The following is a 24,958-nucleotide window of genomic DNA, read 5'->3' as shown; positions in this document are numbered from 1 at the left end:
GCTGAATGCAAAAGCAGGTCAGTGCATCAAACTCAGGCTTGTCTGGCTTGTCTTTTAGTGTGTTTTCCCCATTTTCATACATTTCTGCTCATTTTACTTTGCGTTTCGCTTCTATTACAAGCGCATGATTCCACTATTACACTCTGATGTTAATTGTAAATCATGTGCTTAAACTGATCTTTTCCCCTCAACCGAATCAATAGCAATGATGGGCCACCGTTGGGGACAATTCTGGCTCTCTGCAAGTTACACAACATGAAAAACATTTTCAATACTCCCGTGAGAGCAGGCTTGTGGGATGGGATGCACTGTTTGCTTTTCCTAGACTCAAAGTTTGTGTCATTGAAGGAGAATGTAGGACCTGAATTATATATATGAATAGGAAATAGCTACAGTATCTGTGCTCCTATAATGTTTTGGAAGACAAATCTCACAACAACACCAAATACAGTAGGCTTACATTTGGTAGAAAAGATCCATTTCAATTTTAACCCCAGATCAGAGCGTATCAGATGATGTTAAGTTGGTACAAAATCTGGGAGAGAAGGGAACAAAGAGCAACTATTGTAATGTCAAAACAAAACATAACAAAGACCAGGGGGAAAGAAAATGATCTATTGCAGATGATATTTGGCAGGAAAATACCAGAGTATCTTTGGAACGATTCTTCATCACCACAAGAGAACCCAAACCACTCTGGAGACGTAAAACAGTAAAGCTTGTTTGCTTTGCCACAATTCAATCCACCCGGGCAGGATTACTCCATTTCCTTCTATGAACTAGCCCTGCCTCCTGGTTTAAATCAAGGATAAGCAAATTAAGGGGCTTTGTCATTCTTTTTGAGACGGCTGGAAAGGAAGATCAAAGAGACCTGGGCTTACACGGAGAGTCCCGACTCTCAGAGAGAACGGGAAACAGATCAGATGGAAATATTTACTCTAGTCGCTCTGCAACAAGATGCGCCAATCACTGCCAGAACGGTCGTCCTACTGAAGACGACAGATTTCAAATCAACTGAAGTTGGTGTGAATAGGCCACGTGGCAGTACTTGTTGAGGACCCGTGTGGTGTTGTGCCAATGCCTTTTCCAAAGAAATATCTGTCATCGTTTAGTGGCCCTTGGGGGAATATCCTTGCCACTTTTTCACATACAGTATAACGAAAGTTTTTCACAGTATCAAAGTCACAATGAAATCAAAATGGTAAATTCTTATTTTTTCTGGGATATTGCAGTGGTTATTATAAATGCCCAATGACCCAATTCATGTTCCCTCATAATCAAAGTAACTTCCCGTCCCTCTTGCAGCGACATCTTTTCTCTTGTGAGTGGTGTGAGGTTGGGACAACCTATCCCAGCAAACCCCAAACATACAAAAATGCGTTCTGTGTGAACGGCCCTAAATGTATTTTTTTGAATGAGAGTAAAATTTGGTTATTGGCTCATAACCATCTACTCTGGTGGGCTGTTTAACAAGGCCGAGAATGCGATGATCGGATTTGCAAACAAATCATTCAGAATCAACTGATTTGATGAATAGATCTGACTCAAAATAATTATTTGCTAAGGAATTGGACATCACCTCTCTCAGCTCTTTCAATAAATAATGATAAAATTTGGTCTGTTTCATCACAAAGCTTTAGAAGACATGTACTTGAGTCATATGAACCAATTTATGATACTTTTATGGTGCTTTTTTGCAATTTTGGAGCTTGACAGTCCCAGTTCTCATTCATCTTTATTGTATGTTAAAATATGGACAGGATATTCTTCAGAAATTAAGAAAATAAGTCATACAGGTTTGAAACGACATCACTTTGAATATGAGCATCAGAGTAAAATATGAGAGTTTTTGATGTTTCATTACATTGACGGAGGTGGTTAGAGGAGTGAATAGCATTACGGGTCCCTGGGCATTTGGGGTAAACTCTCAAAATATTTCACTTGGTGATTCCCAGGAAACCATGCAAGTGGAGAACAAACCTACAGCCGGGTTTTCTTATAAGAGGTCCCGCTTTGGCTCCCCATTCACCATAAAGCAAACTCTTGGGATATGTCAGGAGCCAAGTTGGGGCCTAAAGAATCCAAACAGGTCTCAAGCTAAGAGAATAGCAGCTTTACAGGTAAAACACTATTCCAGAATCCTGCTGATGCAGTCTGGAGAATAAAAAATTATCCAGGGTTAATGTTGAGGTCCATTTATGTGGAGACAGCTCAAATATGCATAATTTCTCTGCCTTTAACCCGGTCATCCCAAGTTTCATTAAAATTCATAATATTGTGGTCCATGCTAGTACAGGCATTTCCTGCCATATTAATACATTTTCTCCTCAGAAAGAAATCAAATCACATGTAACATGTCCTGACTGTAAAACATTTCATTCTAAAACCAAAAAGAAAAGGTTCAAGGGATCAAGTGAAACTTGATGGTAAAGCAATATACAGCAAAAGCTTTCCTCCTCGAGTACTGAATATCTGAATATTCAGAAGATTTCATTCATGACAATCAACATTGTAATTTGTATTTTAACTCTACTAAATGATTATAGCAAATACATAATATTCAAACTTTCTCTCCCAATGACAGAAAACAACTAACTAAAATTTGACAATGTCTCTTTACAAGCTTTTATTGATTCAATTGCAAAATGTTTTATAACAATATATCATATTTGTCAAGAATTTTCATTAAACTATACTTCGGTATAGATTACATGACATATTGTTTTTTTTACTGATGTTATTGTATTTTTCACATTTTATTATAAAATAACTAATGTTTTATGTTGAGAAAATTATTTTACATCAAGAGGACAATATCTTCATGCCAGGCTGTTGTTGTATATAACAAGAATCTTGTTCTTAAAGGTGCATTGTGTGATATTTAGGAGGATCTGTTGTCAGAAATGCAATATTATTTACATAACTAAGTTTTCAGTGGTGTATAAAGATCTTACTTAAAGCTGCAGCCTGAAACTTTTCCTCTTTGTCACCATCTCTGTTCAAAATCTGCAATTGCAGTTATTCGCGGAATTATCATCTTTACGTGGGTTGTAAATCGGCATGAAACAGCGCAGATGAACACAGTGTTTTGAGGCGAGTGCTGCTGTCAATCACCATGCTGTGTGGAGACTGTCATACAGAATCACAGATTCACTTTTTGAAAGTTTGACCAATATAAGAATTTTCACCAGAAAATATCTTCTGAACAAGCAAGTAATTGCAATTCCCAACCTCACCACTAGATTCTGCAAAAAATTACACAGTGCACTTTTAAGTGACTTGTCTGGTTGTCAAGTTTGGAAAATTACAGATTTCCACAAAAATAAATTATTTATGTGATACTACACTGAAAAGTTGAAGGACAATTTACATTTACTTACACGTGTTTGAGAATTAAATGATCATATATTTCACAATCTATTAAAATGTTTATGAATATTTTGAGAAAAATTTAAATATCACCAATACACCAGTCATAGATCGTGATTGTGAAGTGACACGTAACACGCTTCATATGTCACCATGGAATTCACATTGCACCGACACGCCGACCGACGGCAACAGACATTGAATGAAACAGCTTAATTTGGCATTTGTCGGGTCATGAAATGTTTGACCAGTGACAGACTGTGATCTAGTGATCTGTTGGTTCAGTGTGAATTAGCCAGCCTTACATTCTAAAATAATGGTCTTTTTTTAACTCACTCAAGGGGCTCAGTTGGAATATTTCCCTGATAGACATTAAAGTTGAATAAATGTTATTCTGGCCGTCAGAGCGTCTTCAAATCATCTAAGATCCACTCAGCCGTCATGTTAGCCATTTCCTCCCCTGAATCCAGGACGAATGCATGCCGGATGCCCCTCTCGCACAGACGAATGTCCCCTTCAGGGAAGTCATTTCTGATATCATGGTAATACTGCACAGGGCACCAGTGGTCTGTAGCTCCATAGTAAAAAATAATCTGAAAAAGCCAGAAAAGACAAACCTAAAATGATTTAAGTTGGTTCCCGCACTTTATGTGGGATTCACCACTAGGACCATATTTCTGATGCAATCTATGATGTAAGAATAACAAAAGTAGCAGCCCTCCCATTTGATTTGCATAGGAACCTGGACCATCACTGGAGTTTGTAGTATGTGCTCCTTCATATTCTCATATCCTCAGCTCACCTCATAATTTCAGAAACCGCCATCAATGAATGACATATGCCATCATTTAAAGCTCTAAAACTTTCTGCTTTGAGAAAAGGATATAACTAGGGCTGTCAAATAATTAAAAGATTTAATCAAATTACATTATACACCGAGTAACTGCATAAATGAATATTTGTTTAGAGAAAACCCTAATAAAAGATCATTTGTTTAATTTTAACTTTTTTAAATAATTTAAAAAAAATAGGATTAAATATAATATGATAACATTATAATACAATAAAATCTTGAAAAATAAAATAAAATAAAATAGGTTTGGGTCATGGGGCATGAGTAAATAGGTAATTAATTGTACTAATTATTAATAATTAGTAAACTGACAGCTCTAGTCAAAAACATCATTTTGATTCAAGGTATGATCAGTCAAATAAATATCTTTTGGGAGATGAAACATCAAAGTAGACTGTTCATCATTTGCCATAAATCTATAAAGCAGAATGGAGAAAGTCTTTAAAAAGGCGGAGCAAACTGAGAACTTCACAGAGGATTCCAAATGGGAAAACAATTAAGATTGCATTTCAATAAAACAAAATATAAGAAAGATTGACATTAAATCCGCTACGTCCACCAAGTTCCCTTCAGACACCGGTGTGGACACTTGAAGGGTATTTCCTTGAGTTAGGCTTCTGTAACCTGGGCTGAATGATGCCAATAACATCAATGTGAAAGGAAAAACCACCCGTGCAGATTTCTAAAGTCTATTTATTGGTGAGACCTCGAGAGCCGTACACAATAGAAAGATCAAATTCTCTTGTCAACTGCTTTGCATGATTTCTCTGACAAACTGCATAATGTATAGCCTTTGCCGACTGTACCAGTTAATCATGATGGGTTCTACATCTGTCGGCCTGATCGATTTCACCACAGCCCATAAATCTAATAGAGGAGTCAGATGCATGTGGTTTAAGGCTGAGAGGGGTTTAAACATATGACCTCCTGTCTTCACCTTCAGCTTATTCGGAAGAAAATTATTCTAGCATCGCTATTGGCAAGCGAGACGGACTGCGAAGCCGATACCAAAGAATGTCACATACCCTGACACCCATACGGACAAACAGACAATGGTAGTCAGAGACATGGACGGAAAAGTAGAGCTTCCTTCCTCCATGGAATTATGGGTGGGATGCTAAAAGATCCGACCGGGAAAACATTCGATCCAAACATTCGTTTCCAGAACCGAGGGAATTTCTGAAGCTTTGACCAGGAATTACTTCGAGTCGAAGTGTTATGTGTAACATAAGAAAGCATGCCTCGAGTATGTGACTCTTAAGAGCGGTGACGATATCACCTTTTTAACTGATGACAGATATAGACCATCAGGAGCTCCTCTGCATGTGTATGTAGTCTCTGCTTTGTATTACACCACAGTACTGAAAGGAACAAATGGTTCTTCCGCCCATGCTTCCATTGAGAAAACGGAAGGGTGGGTCGGAGGAACGTGCTTTGAGATCTGATATCTTTAGATTGGTTATCAGCTCTCTAAGGGTAAGTCAGCATGGGTTTCATCTGCGTATAACACGTTTAAAGGTTTGTTCAACGCACTTAAAGGAGCACTGCGTAAGTTATGAAATTTCTAACCGTTACTGACACCAGTGGCCGTTAGAGAAACTGCAGCCAGTCTCATGCTCGTTCTCGGTGCGTACGCTCATACATTGTAAAAAAAATCTTTTCATAATTAGTAATCACAACATTTTTTCTTTTGTCAAATCAACTTAAATAATTTATTTAGTTCAGATAACATATAATTTTGAGTTTCTGATGATTAAATCATTCGCTTTCATCGTATTAACTCACTTTTTCCATTTCAATGAACTTAACATTTTAAGGCAACCAGGTTACTTGCTTTTTTAAGTTAAACCAACAATGGTTTTTTTGCACGAACACAGCAACCACAGACGGCTCATTGAGATTCACCAGCATGTTTACAGACGTAAGAAAAGTTACAGTACTGTAAGGTTATAGTTTGACAGCACGGGATCTGTTTTTATACCCAGCGCTGACCGGAGCTCCCTCCAATCAAATGCAGCCGATGTTGACTCTTGTCTTTGCCCGACGCCGGTCACTCTCTATTTTGGACGCGCTAGATTAAACTTTTTTTTTTTTACTTAAGTGTTTCTCTGGATTGTGCTGGAGGCTGGTCACTTCTTTCCATCAGCAGAGTCCATTTGAAACACTACTTCTAGCGATTGCCGCTACTTACTAATGGCTGCCGTACGGATGTAAGCCCAAGTAGACGAGAACACACATGACATCACATTTTGTGAATTTTCGCGTCAATTCGTACCCGACTCCTCCACACACATATGAGCCCACAGGCTGATAGAGGCAACCGTGGTGGAGAGTCAAAGTGTCATTCTTTCTATTACATTACGGTTGGCTTATAAATGTACAAATGTAAACTCTATCTTAAGGATTTTTTAAAAGTAAAAACCTACACATAGCCCCTTTAATATGTAGGAAATTAAGGAAAGCTGTTTCATCTGATTGTTTCAGTAAAAACAAATAACAATCGGGGACAATGCTACAAATGAATTATTACATCATAGATCACCAGTCATCTATAAGTGATCTATCGACATTTTGGCCACAGACAATATTGGCAATTGCTCTTTTCCACTTTTTTTTTCATATTTAGATAACCTTTGCCATCATGTAATGCTCATGTTATATTTTAGTTCAATCTTTAAAAACATTATTAATTTAATAACATTGTTAAATGCAATCTTTGGCCAATCTCAAAATTAACATACTGTACATTATTATGTGATGCCTAGCAATTTAAATTAGTTTTGTATATTATTATTTAGACAAAATAGTACATTTATCACTTATATAATATTAGAATTTTGTGAGAAATGTATCCCTACATAATTGTACTATTTATTTATTTGAAATATAGTGCATAGTTTATTGTATTTCTACAAAATGACTGACTGAATAATAAAACATGCATTATAGAGAGAGTAATAGACTAACACAACATCTCATAAGATACATTGTAGGATACAGATGTTCTTGAATTAGCCACAAATCAGTTCAAGACTGTTGAGAATAGAGTTTGTTTAAAGTAACTTGATCAATTCTGACATGTGCATAATTACACCATTTTGTCTATCCTGTCATTTGATTCAAACAGCACTTTAAATATTGTTCCTTCCTTTCTTCTTATGTGAAATAAATCACTAAAAAGTTATCTTATTAAGATGAATAGAATTGATGGTTGTTCAAAACTAATTTAAAATTAGTGTTTTCAGCTTTTGGCCATGTTCTTTTATTTGCTAAATCACTCTAATCTTCTGTGTGTTACCTTGCTGAGGTGTTGACGAATAGTTGCGTTGTCTCTTTCTACAACCAGTCTCATTTCTTGGCTTCCCATGTACATACCATTGGCTGTAGAGACAAAGAAACAACAACAGAGACAGATGTGTGGATTAGCATATCACAAAATTGCAATAAATGAGGTAGTGCAAACAGAACTTTGTAAACATTTGCATTACACATCGGCCACTGCAAGGTTTACTAAACATGTAGAGTATCAAAATTAAATACACATCCAAAAACGGCACAACCTCAAAGGCCAGTGCTCGTACAAACACGGAAACAGCAACCAGTTCATGAGGATTACATCTGTTCCCGTTCATATTTACTGGATGTACACTCCTACTAACAGTTTAATGATGCACAATGATGTCATTGATTTAGGGTTCAGACTCTGTGCACTGAAGTGACGTATGTCGTCTATGAATATTTCAAATGGTGTGTTCCCAGGTTTCTATGTGCAGGCTTTGCAGAGTGGATATTTAAAAGAAATGCCATTGATTTTATACTTCAGTTTTTTTGTGTGTGTATGTGTCCTTTTTCTCTTTTAGGTGAAAAGGTAGGTCTGTGTATGTGTGTATATATATATACACACACACACACACACACACACACACACACCTAATGTTTGACCGCCTTTTGCCTTCAGAACTGCCTTAATTCTACGTGGCATAGATTCAACAAGGTGCTGAAAGCATTCTTTAGAAATGTTGGCCCATATTGATAGGATAGCATCTTGCAGTTGATGGGGATTTGTCGGATACACATCCAGGGCACGAAGATCCCGTTCCAAAGATGCTCTATTGGGTTGAGATCTGGTGACTTCGGGGGCCATTTTAGTACAGTGAACTCATTGTCATTTTCAATAGACCAATTTGAAATGATTCGAGCTTTGTGACATGGTGCATTATCCTGCTGGAAGTAGCCATCAGAGGATGGGTACATGGTGGCCATAAAGGGATGGACATAGTTAGAAACAATGCTCAGGTAGGCCGTGGCATTTAAACGATGCCCAATTGGCACTAAGGGGCCTAAAGTGTGCCAAGAAAACATCCCACACACCATTACACCACCACCACCAGCCTGCACAGTGCTAACAAGGCATGATGGATCCATGTTCTCATTCTGTTTACACCAAATTCTGACTCTACCATCTGAATGTCTCAACAGAAATCAGACCAGGCAACATTTTTCCAGTCTTCAACTGTTCAATTTTGGTGATCTCTTGCAAATTGTAGCCTCGTTTTCCTATTTGCAGTGGAGATGAGTGGTATACGGTACCAAGGCATTTACGCCCACATGACTGACGCATACTGGAGGAATAAAACAATGATTTATTCCTGTGATGACAAAGCTGTGATGTCATTACTCCAGTCTTGAAGGTCACATTATCCTTTAGAAATCATTCTAATATGCTGATTTGCTGCTCAAGAACTTGCAGCTCTATACTATATATATATATATATATATATATATATATATAAACAGATTTAGATTACAAAAATATCTGCTTCAGAAACAATGAGGAGTTTTGAATAGATTAATCTGATTAAAACTTGAAAAAACAAAAAAATTAAAACTTCAATGTTGGGTTTGTTTATGGGGGCATTCCATACATTCCATACATTATATTCCAAGTAAATATTCCAGTATGCATGCCTGTATATTCCAGCCCCTAACTTAAACCTACCCATTAAAAAACAAAACAAAAAAAAACTATGCATTTTTACATTTTCAAACATCACTTAGTATGGTGTATAAGCTGTTCTCATGGGGACCAAAAAAAATCATACCCACAAGGACAAGTTTGGATATTGCCATCTTTGTACATGATGTACAATTGATGCCCTTGGCAACAATTCTAAGAGACTGATCCTGATCTTGCGAGGTCCAAACATTTGGCCAAGAGATGTGTTAATATCCTTTTTCATCAGAACATTCCATTGATGATTTTTCATCCTCAGAATATGGAGGAAGTGTGTACATGTGTGTGTGTGTGTGCGTGTGTGTGTGTGTGGGTGCATGAAGAAAGCATCTGTGTGTGTGTGTGTAAGGAAAGACTCCTCAAATGACTTGCTTCCACTGAGTGAAAAGGAAGTGTGGGTATGATCACACATCCGCACGGCTCTAATGCTATCATATTAATCATGGCCGTGTACTATATCATCCAGCACTGTTAACACATTTCACAAGACTAAGAGCCACATACTAAAAAGGTAATCAATTTTATCCCTTTCTCAAAGCAGAAAAGCACAGGGAAAAAAATGTTTAGAATAATTTAAAGTTATGCCATGTTTCATTAGTAAGTCCATTCTTAATGTTTCCTCTTTCAGATTGGAGAGTTTAATTCAGCACTATATTTTTACAGAGGAAATGATTTTTGGAAATGGGGTAAACTGAATGAAAGCCTTCTGTGCAAACTATGGGGTTTTCCACATTTGGTGCTTGCGAAAAGAATTATTACAGTCCTTAGTATGAATATTTCCCTACTAAATGGTATCCAAAAAAGCAGTTCATCAAATTAGTACCATGTCCAAATCCAAAATATTGATAAAACCCTTAATAAATACCCAGATGACATACTGCTTCTATCAAAGGTATCTGATGTTGTAGGTCACGTGACAGTGGCAACATGGATGATGAATATCCACACACCAGCATATCAATTGAATATCATGGATAATTGGGGGCAAGAACCATAGCTACAGCCTAGCAACAAGCTAAAAACACAACTTCACAACAACAAAGACCATGACAACCGAACATTAAAGAGTACAAATCTAGCTTCAGGTCTGATCTGTAACTTCCTTCAATGCATGCCTTCACACAAAAAAAAAAGAAAACAGAGTGTGCCAGTCATATTTCAAAGAACTGAGCAAGTGGGACTCATGGTAGAATGTCTCCTTTATTCCCAGCATCAGAGAGGTTTCAGACTCACTTAAGTGTTTGGGTTGGCTGCTTTTTGCTTCCAAATAAATGTTAAAGTTATATGTAAGCTTTCCTTTGCATTTTGATGTGTACTAAAGGGAGACATGAGTCATTTGAGATGAGGTGCAAACAAATATTTGCCGTAGAACACAATGAACACATAGAAGACTTACTAAGGCATCTAATTTTATTACACTAAACACATCACAAACAACATCTCCACCCACTGAGGTAAACTGGATCAGAGGATGTTTAAACTAGAGGGTTTTACAGAAGAGTAAAGTTCACTGCATTTCCACAACCTTTACCCTATGATTCAAATACAAGAATCGTTGAATGTAAGTAAATAATCAGGAAGGCCTGTTCCATTTTTTCGATCAAATCACGATATGTGAGAGAACTGCAATCATTGTGCCCTTTAAATCTCGATTACATATTATCATATATCCAAATAAGAAAATTTTAAGTTGACATATTTCCGGAACTTTAAGCGTTTGATTAATTCTAAATCCTTGATGCAAATTGTTACTTTGTGAATGCAAAGCAATCCACTTTACGAAATTACATGAAAGTATTGAAATGCAATGAAAAGAGGAGATGGGACCATTTCTTTAGGTTGGGAATGAAGAACATATTAAAAACAAACGTTAAGTTTCTTTAACGAGAAATTAAGGCTAGATTGCTGAAAATACATAAAAAGTTAGAACAGAATCATTATTCTGTGATGACGGATGGATGGACAGATACAGACAGACAGACCTCTCATTAATATTCAGGTGAGTGGGTTAAAAAAAATTAAAAGTGTGAAATGAGAGTGGATGTGACTAATTAAAATATTAAGACATTTAAACATTTCAAATATTAAATTTATGTTTTACAACCCTATGAAATATCAGTTTAGAAAACCCCTTAAATCAAAGATTTTATGTCTACTAGTTTAGAAAAATAACAGGAAATGACTTTCCCTTAAGTTGTGTGTGAATACACTGCAAGTGTTACGTTCCCAAGTAGTATTCTAGGGGCAAAAGGGAAGTAACTTTTTAAAGCAAAAGTTAGTTAACCGATCTGAGTCCTATTACACAATACACAAAGTAAGTGACAGACAAAGTGAATAATTTTAACCTTATTTGTGTGACAATTAATCATCACAGTCTTTCATAATCATCACAGTCCATTAATACACTTCGTATATTAAAGTGTTGTATAAATCAAATAAAAGGTGGGATGATAGATAGGAGAAAAACCCCATGAGGAAAAGGCAGGGAGAAAACGATAGAGGTTGAGATCTTTTTTGAGGGAGATGGGTGTGCCAGTCTTGGGGCAGTGATCTGCGAGACATCCCCTGTTCTATCTCACTTATCTCCAGTGGGGTATCGGGATGGGGGGTTTGGCAGGGCACAGCATTCCAGTCAATTTTACACATCCTCACACATGCACCTAGTTAACAACTGTCTGGAGAGGTAGAACCGAGAGATCTGTGTGCAAAAATGCGGACACAGGCAAAGACGCAAACAGACAAACACGAGCAGATATTTCAGTATCTCCTGTTAGCGTCCTGGGTACCTCCGTCTGGCGAGGCACAAAATCAAGATTGGCAGTTGAGGCATGATGCATCTATGGACTTTTTTCATTAACATCAAGATTCAATTAATTTCAATTAATAATAGGTCATCATACTTTCATATATTATGATTTTTTAAAGTTGCTGTAGGTTTAAATTGCCAACTTCCCTAAAGTATTCATCCAAAAAATATGCACAGTGAAAATTCATGACTGAGCCAAATGTTCAACAATTAATCAAAGTAATGCCTGATCTTCAAAGATTTATAAAAAAAAAAACAAATCAATTGCAAAAGACTGTAGTGATTCAAGCCTCTCAAACAAACAAAAGCTTTTAAATGTTCCCTCCTGTTCAGTTCAAGATGCGGATGGGGAACAAAACGTTTTCTTCTTCCACTGTGCCTAATGTGCCTCTATACTCTTTGCATGTGCTTCCCAATTTATTTTACACCACACATTCCTCTATTGGGCCTAAAACCATATATTTACGTCTTTTCTCCAGTCACTTTGCATTAGTAACACAAACAAGAGAAGTTCATGACGGCAGAACTGACTGAAGTCCACGGACATAGAAAGAACAGCGTATCTACACCATTTGCACAGACCACAAAGTCAAAATGTGCTTCTCTTTATTATATTTCCCTTTAAAAGAGCTAAGCGAATGTGACTATTATATTCTCCCTTCCAATTCAATAACACATGTCGTAATAGAAATCCACATAAACCGAAATACAATACAGATTTCTTTTTTCATCACGTTAAAAAGAACACAAGGTGGGTGGCCATGATCCATTGTATCTCAAGTAGTTCGGAGAGCAGACATTTTGGGGAGTTACTCTAATAAACAGACCTTGCATTATAAATGTCATCACATTTTCATTCATACTCCTAATGAACAGGATATTCCTATTCAACACTTTGGGGTGGCTTGTGTTCTTTTTTTCATGACAGATCACACCTGATGCCCTGGTTATGAAATTAACTATAGCTACTTTAGTTATGACTATTGTAAGCAACTTTTAAAGAAATTAAAATGTCAGCATGACCCTATTGCAAGAGAGGGTCAACTGTTCTGCAACATATCAAAACCACAATGAGAAAATGACTATTGTTACATACTGGATCATAATAAAAAATAAAAAAATAAATAAAACATTTTTGAGGGATTTTTACTGCCCTCTGGGCCAACACAAGAGTTGCAGATGTGGTTCTTGGAGCTCAAGTAAAATAATAATATAAAAATAATATAAATGACTAGCCCATGGACACAATGTCATAAAATGACAAACCTTCAATATCAGGCAGCACAACGCTCTATCAAGTGTGGAAAATCAGGAATCTAAGTATTCAGCTTTGACGTGATCAAGTCTCAACACTCGATTGTATTATACAATGATTATCAAATGGAGTAAATGATGTATGTGAAAATCCTCATCCTTCAAACATTTAACAGATAATGAAATCAAACATCAAGTTCTCATCAGTTCTGTGGTCATTACAGACAGTAAGATAGCAATAGATGACATCTAAATCTTTATGAAAAAAATTGTAGTGGGATAGTCAAAATTAATTATATTGCAGTTTAACTCTAAAGGGGTTAGTTTACCCCAAAAATGTAAATTATCCTGTCATTTACTCACCCTCAAGCCATCCTAGGTGTATATGACTTTCTTCTTTCAGCCAAACACAATCAAAGTTGTTTAAAAAAATATATATCCTGACTCTCATACTGGGAGTGAATAGTAACTGAGATTTTGAAGCCCAAAAAGCAGATCCAGCCATCATAAAAGTAATCCATAGGGCTCCATGGGGTTAATTAAGGCCTTCTGAAGCAAAGCGATGCATTTTGTAAGAAAAATATCCCTATTTATAGCTTCTGGTAACATCCGTCCACACGTTTTATTTTGATCTGTCCTCTGCACTTCGGCCAGAACTCGACTCGAAGCCAGTGATTCAAGTTAATCAAGCTGTAAATATGGATATTTTTTATACAAAACTACATAGCTTCACTTCAGAACGCCTTTATCAACCTCCTGGAGCCATATGGATTACTTTTATGATTGACGGATGTGCTTTTTTGAGCTTTAAAATCTCAGGCGCTACTCATTCCCATTATAAAGCTTGAAAGAGCCAGGATATTTTTTAACATAACTCCAATTGTGTTTGGCTGAAAGAAGAAAGTCATATACACCTAGGATGGCTTGAGGATGAGTAAATTATGGGATAATTTTCATTTTTGGCTGAACTAACCCTTTAACACTGAAAACAGATGCAACAAGCTTTGTTGTGCTTGAAAATACTGTAAGTTTATAAAGTGTAAGTGTAAGTTATAATAAGTGTACTTAAAATTACCAATCTGAACTTGTTCCAAGAGGTTTCCTTATGTTTTGTGGAACAGCTTATTTGAAGCTATAAAATACGATCCAGTTTGTTTTTGCATAACTGTTACAATGAGTATAAGATGCACTTTTTAGTCGCCACATTGAGCACTGCATCTTTTTATTGTGTCCTGCTCCATCTAATGGTGATGTTCAGGCAAATACTAGCATCACTTCTATTGACCCTCGTTCCAAACCGGTATGATTTTCTTTATTCTACAGAAGTGAACACAAAATACATTTTGAAGAATGCTAGTAACAAAACTGTTTTGGTGACCACTTCCTTTGCATGGCCAAAAAACACAGACATATTTCTTAAAATATCTTTTATGTTCCGCAGAAGAAAAAAATCATACTGGTTTGGATCAACTTGAGTGAGTAAATGATGACAAAAACGTTCATTTAAAAAAGTTACAGTAATGTACTACTAGATGTTCCCATTGTTTTCAAAATCGATGATTAACAGAAAATGCAGGAAGAAACAACAATTAATCAACAGCCAAGAAATTTTGTGTTTTGTTCAGTAATAAGTCAACCAATGTAAAGGTGTTCCACATATAAGCAGAAACAGGTGGCCGGAGGAGGAAGTGAATATGACTCAAAAGTAAGGTGGCAGATAAGCAGTTCACGAGTTTAGCCTCTAGGTTCCAAAATCAGGTCGACGGTAACTTTGTTCCGCTCTAACAGGAAGGGGAGCAACTTGCCGCTACGCTCTGTTTTCCCGCTTTCCCAGGTGAGTCAAATTATGATCGGAACAGCAAAAGGAACTGAAGACAGAGGAGAAACTGCATCTCCAGAGATGGTGAGTCAAATCTCCCGCTTCTCATTAATGAGGCCAACAGAAGCCTGAATAGAAGAGCGCAAAAGTGTTCAATCATAAAACCGTGTCATGAGAACTGGCATAAGTGGTTAGGTGAGTGAAAACAGAAGCTGTGTGAAGTGGAGTGCTGCAGACTACTGAAAGGATAAAGCATATTAGAGACCGTTACATAGCCACTTTCCCTGTGCATCTGCGAGCAGGCACGCCTCATTGACGTTTACGCTCCTAGATGCAGAACCTTGATGTCTGCATGACAGACACTGTGTGCATGCTCCACATGCAGTTAACATCAAAATATCAACATTCTCAGTTTCAAGGAAAGGGATTTCTGAGCAAATAAATCCTTAAATGTGCCCAGGAAGTTCCAGCTAATAGCAACATGCTTTCTTAATTAAGTCTGTCAACTCGCCATTAATTACGGATGTAATACAAGACAGAGAGTCAGAGCAGCTTTTCGTATGCAGTCACGGGCCAGCACTTAATGGTACAAAACGCACGCATGCACATGTGTACATACAGGACCACCTGGCCTTTTCGATGAGATTAACTTCCTCCAACATTTGTTGGTTTTTAATAAGGGGAAGAAAGTTTCACTTGAACGTTTTGTTCAGAAAAAGAAAAATCCATTCCAATTGACACTACATGAGAAGTGCTAATGATTAAAAGCATGCTTATGAGCGCTGTCAGAAGCAAACCTCCAAATCCCTGCGCAACACAGGGAGAAGGAAACAGCATAAAAAAAACAGACAAAGGGGAGAAAAGAAGGGCGAGCGAGTGAGAAAACTGGTTCTTCAGAGCGACTAGAGAGTGGAGCTCACACTAATGCCTCTGGGCTCTACTGAGGCCTCTTTGGCAGAGACTCTCCGGCCATCACAACATCCATCACTCTCCTCCCTGGACAGACAGGGAAAACACTCAGCCTTTCACCTAGAGAGAGACTGCGTTAGCGGTCCGTTCGCTCTCTTGCTCGCTGGAGAGGCCTCTTAATTACTCCTACTCACAACACTTCATCTGCACCATTAGTTCATGTACAGAAAGCCCTGGAGATCAAATATGAGTTATGATAAATAAAACTTTATTCAAAACATTGTGAGATACTGCTCTCTTGGCTGCCACTCAAATATTATTTGCGTTTTCCCTCTCTTCGGCCTCGACTTTATCTCAGCTAAATCGGCCGAGTCATCTTTGAAGTGGTGATATACTTCTTATCGTTTGATAAAAAGAGAGAACAACGCATCTGAACAGTCAAGGTTTGGAGGGATGCCAACATGTGAACTTCTGAAAGGTTTCAGCACCTCATTGAAACAAGGATTAGATCTTTGGAGCAGAGTCCAAACTGAGAGAGATGGAAATGGAGACCTGAGGGGACATCACTGAGGTGAACAGAAAGGTTGCGTGAGACAACTTTAGGTGTAACGTGTTACATTTTAGCAGTGTCTATCAGTGCTCAGAATATTACACATGCTTATCACACGCTGAGATGCATCATTCCCAGCAAGAAAAAAACATGACCAGTAAATATTTCTGGGCCAAATAACTTTCTGAGGGAGGGGGAAATTTTGCAAAATGGATTAAAATGATGGAATAAACCATAAATTATGGTAAAATGTGTTAAACCGAAGTGAGTCCTACACTGAACTAATTTCTTTAATTAACAAACAATTAAGGTTTATATATATTTATATTCACATACATACATACATACACACAGTTTATATACAATTATAAATATATATAGATGTATATTGGCTGCCTATCAGTTGGCTATTGAAAAAATTTAAAGTTTTTGTTTACATAATATATGTGGGTGCACTGTGTATAATTATTTTATATATATAAATACACACACATGCTTGTATATATTTAAGAAATATTTTCATACTGTATATACTGTAGATGTATATATAATTTATGATATGTAAATATAAATATTTTATATATAAATAATATTTTTTTCTTAAATATACATGCATGTGTGAGTGTATTTATATATACAGTATATATATATATATATATACATACAACATAATTATACACAGTGCACCCACATATATTATGTAAACACAAACTTTTATTTTAGACGCGATTAATCGTTTGACAGCCCTAAAAAAAAAAAAAACATTGTTCGATCAATATATCAAACCACCCGATACACATTATAGTGCTTTCTATAGCTTGTTCTATTCAAACAATACAGTAAAAAGTTTACAGTTGAGAACACAAGGAAACTCACCAGCACAGTCTACGTTGATCAGGCTGACGGTGGATGGGATGATGGAGGGGTCCAGTGTGTATAAATTCCTCAGGGCCAGATGCACCATGCTGATCTTCAGCCTCTCTGGAAGCAGGGAGAGCAGGAAGACGGGCAAATAGAAGGCGTACCGCAGTCGACAGAGCACAGGGGTCATGACCTTTCCTTGAGGGCTACAGGCCATGCGCTCAATAGTGGGGAAGAGCATCACTGCCTTTACAACCTAAGGGTGAGAAGTACATATGGAGATTTCTTAAACAAACCAAGGTCAGAAAAACGATTTAAATTCCTGCGCTTTTTAAGCAATTGACACTTACACAGAAAACCAAGAACAGCCAAACAAAATGTTACACACTGAGATGTAACGCATAATATTTACGACAGCATTGCAAGTACTTATAATCATAACAAATGACATGTCTTAATTTCAATGCTTACGAGTTATCAAGCCAAGAAAAATGACATGTCTGTGCTCTCGCTATATTATGAAATTGATAGGAGAGACAAGGGAAGGAGAGAACAGAGAGGAGAGAGAGAGAGAGACTTCCAGAAACAGGAAACACCTGCCTCTGTTTGGCCATTGAGTAGAAGGCAGCTAGACCCATTCAGTGAGTAAGACAGAGTGGATGTGCTTCATCTGTCTCTACAATCCTTTGCAGTTGGAGCCAAGTATTTTTCAATGAAACTAAACAGTGCAATATCTTTAATTCTCTTGTGTAAAATATGTGATAGCCAGCACAATTCTTTGTCAGCAGTGCCAAATGCAATCTATTCAACTTCCAACCACTAAACTTCAAACTCAGCTAGTTCTGCAATCCTGAAAGAGTGCTGGTTTCATCACGCCCCGGCAACAGGCGAACAGGCAAAGTTCTGCTGCCGCTGAATTTATCATCTGAACAGGCCTTAAATCTATTGCTGTCAGTGGGAAAGATATCAAAATCCAAATGGATGAGTGATTCACATCCCAGAGTTACTCTGTCATAACAATTACAATTGAGACCATTTCAGAATGGAGATCAAATTAGTTGCTCTGTTTATGTGTGCGAAGAAAAAATCTACACAGTTTACTCAACTATAAACTACATTTTCTGGAGTGAATATGAAAAACGCTTGTAAGACCTACGGTGTTCTGGGTGGTTGTTGCTAAGACTCTACTATCCACTTGGTAAGATGTTCTAAGCAGTTGTTAGTATGTTGCTATACAATTGCTAACGCCTCCTTCACACTGGCAGTTGAAATCAGCTCCGTAATACGCAATACGTTCCCAATGGACGTCGTACTACACATTGAAAAGCGTCGGGCGTGGGTAGAACAAAAATGGCGGAGAGATTAAAAGGGTTAATTCTGTCAGTTCTGTATGATCTCTGATGAGGGTTATAGAGATATTAATAGGAAGGCTGCTGCGTAGGGAAATTTGCTGTCAGGTTGACATGTCAGGTTGACTAAAAAATGTGATATGGTGGTCAATAGTTTAATATCTGCCTACAATTTAAAGCTACACTGTGTGATTTTTACCCCCATCTAGTGGTGAAAAGGTATATGATCATCCAGTGAATATTAGTTTCTGTTCCTCTCAATTACGATTTCGTCTTAACTCCTCCTACGGTGGCCAATGTAGTCCAAGATTAACATGGCTTCCAGTTCGACCTCGTCCTTGATTGTTAACTCAAACGTAAACGCGAAAGGCGAAGCTTGAATTAACGGGTATGTCCCTCTTTGGCTGAGGGGCAACATGGCGACCAACATTAGAACCCCTTACCCGTATGTATTTTCAATGGCATATTATACACTCACGAGAATACTTTATTACTTGAACGAAGTAAATATACATTAATGAGCACATATATTTTAAAAGAACTAAGTGTTTTTAGCTAAGAATAAACTAAAAGAGTTACACAGTGTAACTTTAATTATATTAACTGCCCTAATAACGTTAGAAAGTCATGAAAATGTAAAAAATGACATGACAACTTATTGTTATAAAATAATTATTATTTTTTTTTAAACGTTAAGAATTCAGGTTTGTTTATCAGTACCATAGCAACGCTCAACTTCCGTTGGAATTGTCGGATAGGAACCGCCCGTAGCTTTTCGCAAGAGTTCAAAGAGAGAGAGTTTTTGAACTCATTCGGATGACCAACGGACACGATTTTCTTCGCACCGCACTCGGCCGGACCCGTTTCGGACCCATCCGCATGCGGTCTGCGAATCTACATAGGAAATGAATGACTTCCGGTCGTTTTGGAGTTGTATCGGAGAGGATTTCAACTGCCAGTGTGAAGGCGGCGTAAGATGTTTTGTTGCAGTGCAGTTTCTAGGGTGTTTTGTTAGAATGTTAGAATCGTTTTTGAGATTCTACAATGCAGCTACTAAGGTGTTCTAAGTATGAGTAATAGTAATAGTGATAGTGGCCCCTAATAAATCTATACACAACTATCTAATACAAATATAGGAAGCATGCAAACTTCTCACATAATACTTTTCATCTGTTTTTCACTGCTCGTCCTGATGTGCATCATTTGTCAGACAAAGAGAGAAGGGGGGGGGGGGGGGGCAGTGAAAGAGAAAGGGAAAGGTGAAGAAGAGGGAGTTGTGTGCGGAGCAGGTGATCTTTGATGTGCAAGTAGTGCTTTTGACAAGAAGCAGTTCCTCTTCCTGGAGGTCACAGGAATGTAACAAAGAACACAGAAAAATCTGACAGAGTCTCTGGGAGTGGCTCTTTAATCAGAGAGACAGACGGCCAGTCATACACACACACACACTTCTACTTCTAGAGGGTTTCTTCTCTGGTACTTCTGAGGTCAGGAAGGGGGAAGGATCGCTCTGCATCTGGAGAAGGGGCGAAGAGAGTTTAAAACGTCACAATCTGACTTCCACGGATCTGTGATGTGAGGGTGCGATCTGATAGTGGAGGAATGTTAATGATGCACAGATCTACTGGAGCTTCAGACAGCATGATGGATCATACGGCAGTCCAGACCACATCTCTTTCAACTCAACCACTAACAGTGAGAATCTCAATGGCAATCGTGATGCAGCGACCGCCTCTCCTCGCGTTAGCACCACTCGGTCCTTTCGATTGATGCCTTGCAGAGGAAAGGGCGATGTATTTAACTCTGTTGGAAGTGTGTGAAAAGGTCCACCTGAAGTCAAAAGCACCTTCTCACCGCTACCCTTAGGAAAAGACTGGTCATTTCCTCAAGGATCCCGAAGGGAAGCAGGAGGGAAATCCCATGATGTCACTTTCATTTTGATGAATGAATCCACCAAGCCAGGCCATCATACCCCTCATGTTCAACCAGCCTGAGAGAAACCACTGCCCTTTGCGTGCCAAACCGAACGACCAAAAAAGTTTTCACAACCGTGTGACTCCAATGGGCTGGACAATCCGTGGTCACGTCTGGGAGCATTAAAATCTGGAGATGTTGTGAGGGTAATTTGAGACAGGTCCATGTGCTGTAATGTTTACGCTTGTGTTTGGCTCAAGCTGTGACTGTAACGATGTTTTATTTGAGTAAAGTATGAAATCACACCAATACTTCAGGACTGTAGGTCTGACCTCTGCTCCCCAAACAGAGGCCCACCCAGAACGCTGCGACACACTTGCCTACAAGTTAAGCCGCACATCCAAGTCCTCATGCCTGGGAAGAGAAAGACACATTTTTGTGTCATGGGAATCGAAGTGTTCCTTTAGAGGAGTAGTTCACTTTTAAAAAATGTTTTGCTGATAATTCACTCACCCCCATGTCATCCAAGATGTCCATGTCTTTCTTTCTTCAGTCGAAAAGAAATTAAGATTTTTGATGAAAACATTCCAGGATTTTTCTCCATATAATGGACTTCAATGTGAACCAAACGGTTCAAGGTCCAAAAGACAGTTTCAGTGCAAACTGCAAACTGTTCAAAGGGCTTAAAACGATTTCAGACGATGAATAAGGGTCTTATCAAGCAAAACAATCGCTAATTAAAAAAAATAACAAAGTTTAAGTTTTATAAGCTCAAATGGTCGCTTTGCTCTGTTCTGTGATGCGCGTTCGTGACTCTCCTATTCGAATTCGAATGAACGAATCTTTTCCAGAGTCAACTCGTTCATTTCATCGTTGAATGAACCAAATGACACGAAAAAAGATTTGTTCATTTTGATATACGAGTTTGAACAGGAGAGTCACGAACGTGCGTCACAGAACAGAGCAAGGTGACCATTTGAGCTTATAAAACTTAAACATTTATTTTTTAAATGAGCAAAAGTTTCGCTTGATAAGACCCTTAGTCATCGTCTGAAATCGTTTACAGCTCTTTGAACAGTTTGCACTGACCTTAAAACTGCAAGGTCCTGTTTGGTTCTCATTGAAGTCCATTATATGGAGAAAAATCCTGGAATGTTTTCATCAAAAACCTTAATTTCTTTTCGAATGAAGAAAGAATGACATGGACATCTTGGATGACATGGGGGTGAGTAAATTATCAGCAAAAGTTTTTTTTAAAAGTGAACTACTCCTTTAATCTATTTTTTAACTGCAATCAAAGTATCTCTATATCACTAATAAAATGCATAGCAACACTTCAGCAAACCAAACTTTACATCTATGCAAACAACATAGAAAATTACATCACCTTCGCAGGGCACATGGCAAGATGGCTGCTGCAAGAGGAGTCATAAAGCACTTTCCTCACCTAAAGGTCCCCAGTGCTCTACCTCAGGCTGAAGTGTTGGCTGGAAAAAGGACGGTAGATTTCAAATCCCTGTTGCGGCCTCACAGCAACAAATCAATTGCTCTCTTTTGACCGTCTATTCTACAACTGGCGTGTATATGGTGTTACAACAAGTACTTCAAAGCAACAGGGAAGACTTTTAAACTGGACTCATGATAGAGACAAACAAATTGAGCACCTACATGTGCAGTGAATCAAACACTACTGTACCTCAAGTCTTAGCAAGGTTTCCAACCTACCTCATGCTGCTCCGGGTTTGAGGCTGAAATCTGCAAAGCTTCTCTTCCAGAAGTGCACTAAAGAAGCCCCTACCATCATTTACACAGCCTGGTCTCTTCAACTCCAAAATAAATATCTAGAGCCCATAGTAACAGTTTCTGATTATCACACATCATATGTTACCAGGCATAATCACCAGGTTGGCTTCCCAGCCTGCAATCTGGAACTAGAGTAAATCTTTTCTCCTTTCGTGCATGTTTGCTCTGAGCCACGTCATAATTCAAAAAAGAACAGATTCGAATTTTGAAAGAAACAAAAGGTCTACATGTTTGGCAATGTTTTAATTGCCTGGAATGAAGCATATTTTTAATAAATTGTGAAAGAGGACCTTCCAATCGATAAGTGTGATTAGGAGGTTGTGTCATCAATAACGAGAAAAAAAGACCAGCTTTAGGTCTAAACTAAAAGTGGCGTGGATGTGGACTGTCTCCAAAACTATCAGAACATATTTTTATCGCACAGCAAAAAAATGGTACTGCACTGGCCCCATTAATGTAGCTATAATCCATTTCCCTTTGCCAGGAGGAAAACACACCCCTAGTGAGGGCAAACACTAAAAAAAGAGGTTGAGAGAGAATAAGGAAAAGGTTTCTGGGTAGAGAAAATGCTTGAAAATAAAAATTTTTTATTAAACTTAAAAATTATTAAACTTAAAAATTTTCTAAACTAAAGGAAAAATATTTTTGTCATTTTGAAATTTTATGCAATCATGTAAATTAAGATTTTATTTGTGACTTTGAATGTGCTGAAATTCCTTTAAATACGTAAATATTTTACCTTCATTTTAAACTCCAAATCAGATAAACGCATTTATTGTGTTACAATATTCAATTATTATAAAATTATTTATACACTGTAAAAAATATTTTCATGATTTGTAATCACAACATTTTTTCTTTTGTAAAATCAACCTAAATAATTTATGTAGTTCAGATAACTTAATATTTTGAGTTTCTGATTGATTAAATCAGAATTAAAACTCTAAAATTTTAAGGCAACCAGGTTACTTCATTTTTTTTTAAGTTAAACCAACAATATTTTTTTTACAGTGTAGAAAATAACAGACCATATCCAACAACTCAATATAAATCAATATAGGCTGTGTACATAAGCTGCATTTTAGTTCAGTGAACGCCTTCTCATCCAGGTGCTTATACCTTGAGATCTGGGTCTCTCTTTATCATCTCCAAGATGATGTAGCAACCGATGGAGTGGCCAATCAGCAGCAGGTTGGTGCCCTGAGGCACATGCTTTTGAAGGAAGGCCAGCTTGTGTTCAATCTGCCCATCTAGCCCAAAAACATCCTTCTCTGTCACAGAAGCATCTTTGAAGGAAAAACAGGGGGAAAAAAAGAATAAAGCTCTCACACCAAACCCAATGTACATTATCACATGGTGGCCAGGACCGTTGCCAATACTTTCATCATGACCTAGAACTAGTAAATGCAGCAAATAACATAATTAGACAAAGCTGCTTAGTTTGATCGATTGTGGAGCTCCGATCACAGCTGAATGTGAATTGTAAAGGATCCAGAAGGCACTTTAAATTCTTAAGCGCTCCATATACGAAGTTTTCTTTCATCATCTTGATCTTGTTCTTCATTATTTCTTTGGAAAGGAGTAAAATTACGCTCTATTGAATAATCACAGTAACTGGAGATCCTGATAATGCTTGGCAGGCTTTGATATTAATATCTTCCTACAGGTGCTGAATTCACCGGTATGAACCTGAGAAAGGGCAAGAATTAGAAAGACAATGGACAGTACAGAAACAAAAGAATGACCGAAGAAGAGAAGAAGCTGGACTGAGGTAGGGTGAGGCTGAGGCATTTATCACAGTGATGAGTTATGAGAGCAGAACTGTTAATGATGAGACAGGGGGAGAGAGGAGTACCAGAGGGGAGAGAGAAATAACTCAAATTAGCTTCAAGACATAAATAGACAAAGTGCTCCTTCATGAGACATCTCACAATATATGGTTTCTGGAGCACACTGCATCTTCTCCTCTTTCTAAAATAATAAAGATATCTCAACTGACGTAGTTGCACATGGCTAATTACTTAGACCTGCTTTATGATGAGAAGTGTTGGAATAACAAATCCTAATGGTCTCGTAGATTACCTCAGATTGGACTCTTGTTGAAAGACATATTAACATATTTTTTATAAATTGTTGTGTAGGCAACATATAAAAAAAAATGACACCCCCAAATATAAAAAATTATACTTTTTTTTTTTTTTTGCAAGAATATCCAATATTTGTTTTAACATTGTTTTAATGTAGTATTCAATAGAGTAAAATAGATCTGATACCTCCACTGACCTTCATATCTTTATAGAAGATAAAAATGGAGTTTAAAAAAAAATGAAAGGGGGTGGGGGTGCCGGAGAAGCAGGAGGGGGACCACTAAGACCAAAAGGAGTGCATACTGTATGACCTTAAGGTACAGAAACATGCAGCAGAGATAAAAAGGAAGCCGAAGAGAGGAGGAACCAATGA

At 37.6% G+C, this 24,958-nt stretch overlaps 1 protein-coding gene across 3 annotated transcripts in view; it reads right to left on the bottom strand.

Moving 5' to 3' along the window:
* Nucleotides 1-1,716: 1,716 nt before the first annotated feature.
* The window catches only part of ldah (lipid droplet associated hydrolase), a 43,936-nt gene continuing 20,694 nt past the window's right edge, over nucleotides 1,717-24,958 (bottom strand). For 2 of the 3 annotated variants that reach the window (XM_039668937.2, XM_089120417.1), the window contains exons 4-7: nucleotides 23,618-23,784; nucleotides 17,451-17,691; nucleotides 7,521-7,603; nucleotides 1,717-3,986 (exon numbers count right to left, since the gene is read on the bottom strand). In XM_039668937.2, coding sequence (XP_039524871.2) covers nucleotides 3,771-3,986; nucleotides 7,521-7,603; nucleotides 17,451-17,691; nucleotides 23,618-23,784 — 707 coding nt within the window. In that variant the 3' untranslated portion in view covers nucleotides 1,717-3,770. The remainder of the gene's footprint in view (nucleotides 3,987-7,520; nucleotides 7,604-17,450; nucleotides 17,692-23,617; nucleotides 23,785-24,958) is intronic. The other variant, XM_039668946.2, reaches the window with a different exon arrangement.

This window comes from Pimephales promelas, chromosome 15, assembly GCF_988280905.1.
Source record: "Pimephales promelas chromosome 15, fPimPro1.hap1.1, whole genome shotgun sequence".
NCBI lineage: Eukaryota > Metazoa > Chordata > Actinopteri > Cypriniformes > Leuciscidae > Pimephales > Pimephales promelas.
Note: the sequence above shows the minus strand (reverse complement) of the source record. Positions and strands in the feature narration are given on the sequence as shown.